The 212-nt window shown below is 48.6% G+C and overlaps 1 protein-coding gene across 1 annotated transcript in view; it reads right to left on the bottom strand.

The window, feature by feature from the left end:
- Window positions 1-9, bottom strand: part of LOC103806668 (bone morphogenetic protein 1-like) — a gene marked incomplete at its 3' end in the record, with an annotated part of 1,237 nt that extends 1,228 nt beyond the window's left edge. Inside the window, exon 1 of the mRNA XM_009079376.1 lies at window positions 6-9. Coding sequence (XP_009077624.1) covers window positions 6-9 — 4 coding nt within the window. The remainder of the gene's footprint in view (window positions 1-5) is intronic.
- Between the last annotated feature and the right edge of the window lie 203 nt (window positions 10-212).

The raw sequence follows: 212 nt of genomic DNA, 5'->3' as shown, positions 1-212 counted from the left end.
CTCACCCATGGCGCCCACCATTACCTGCTGCCAGGATGGACGGGGAAGGCAGAAAAACACACAGTGACAACCAAAGATGCACAAGAAAGACCAGGACGCAGGTGTCCCTCTTTACTCATCGATAGGAAATGTCACAGACACGGTAAAAATCGGGAGGGGGGAGAAAAAAAAAAAAACACAACCAAAACCAAGGTCAGCTGGTCAATGACAAA

Source organism: Acanthisitta chloris, unplaced genomic scaffold (genome assembly GCF_000695815.1).
Source record: "Acanthisitta chloris isolate BGI_N310 unplaced genomic scaffold, ASM69581v1 scaffold20177, whole genome shotgun sequence".
Taxonomy (NCBI): Eukaryota; Metazoa; Chordata; class Aves; order Passeriformes; family Acanthisittidae; genus Acanthisitta; species Acanthisitta chloris.
Note: the sequence above shows the minus strand (reverse complement) of the source record. Positions and strands in the feature narration are given on the sequence as shown.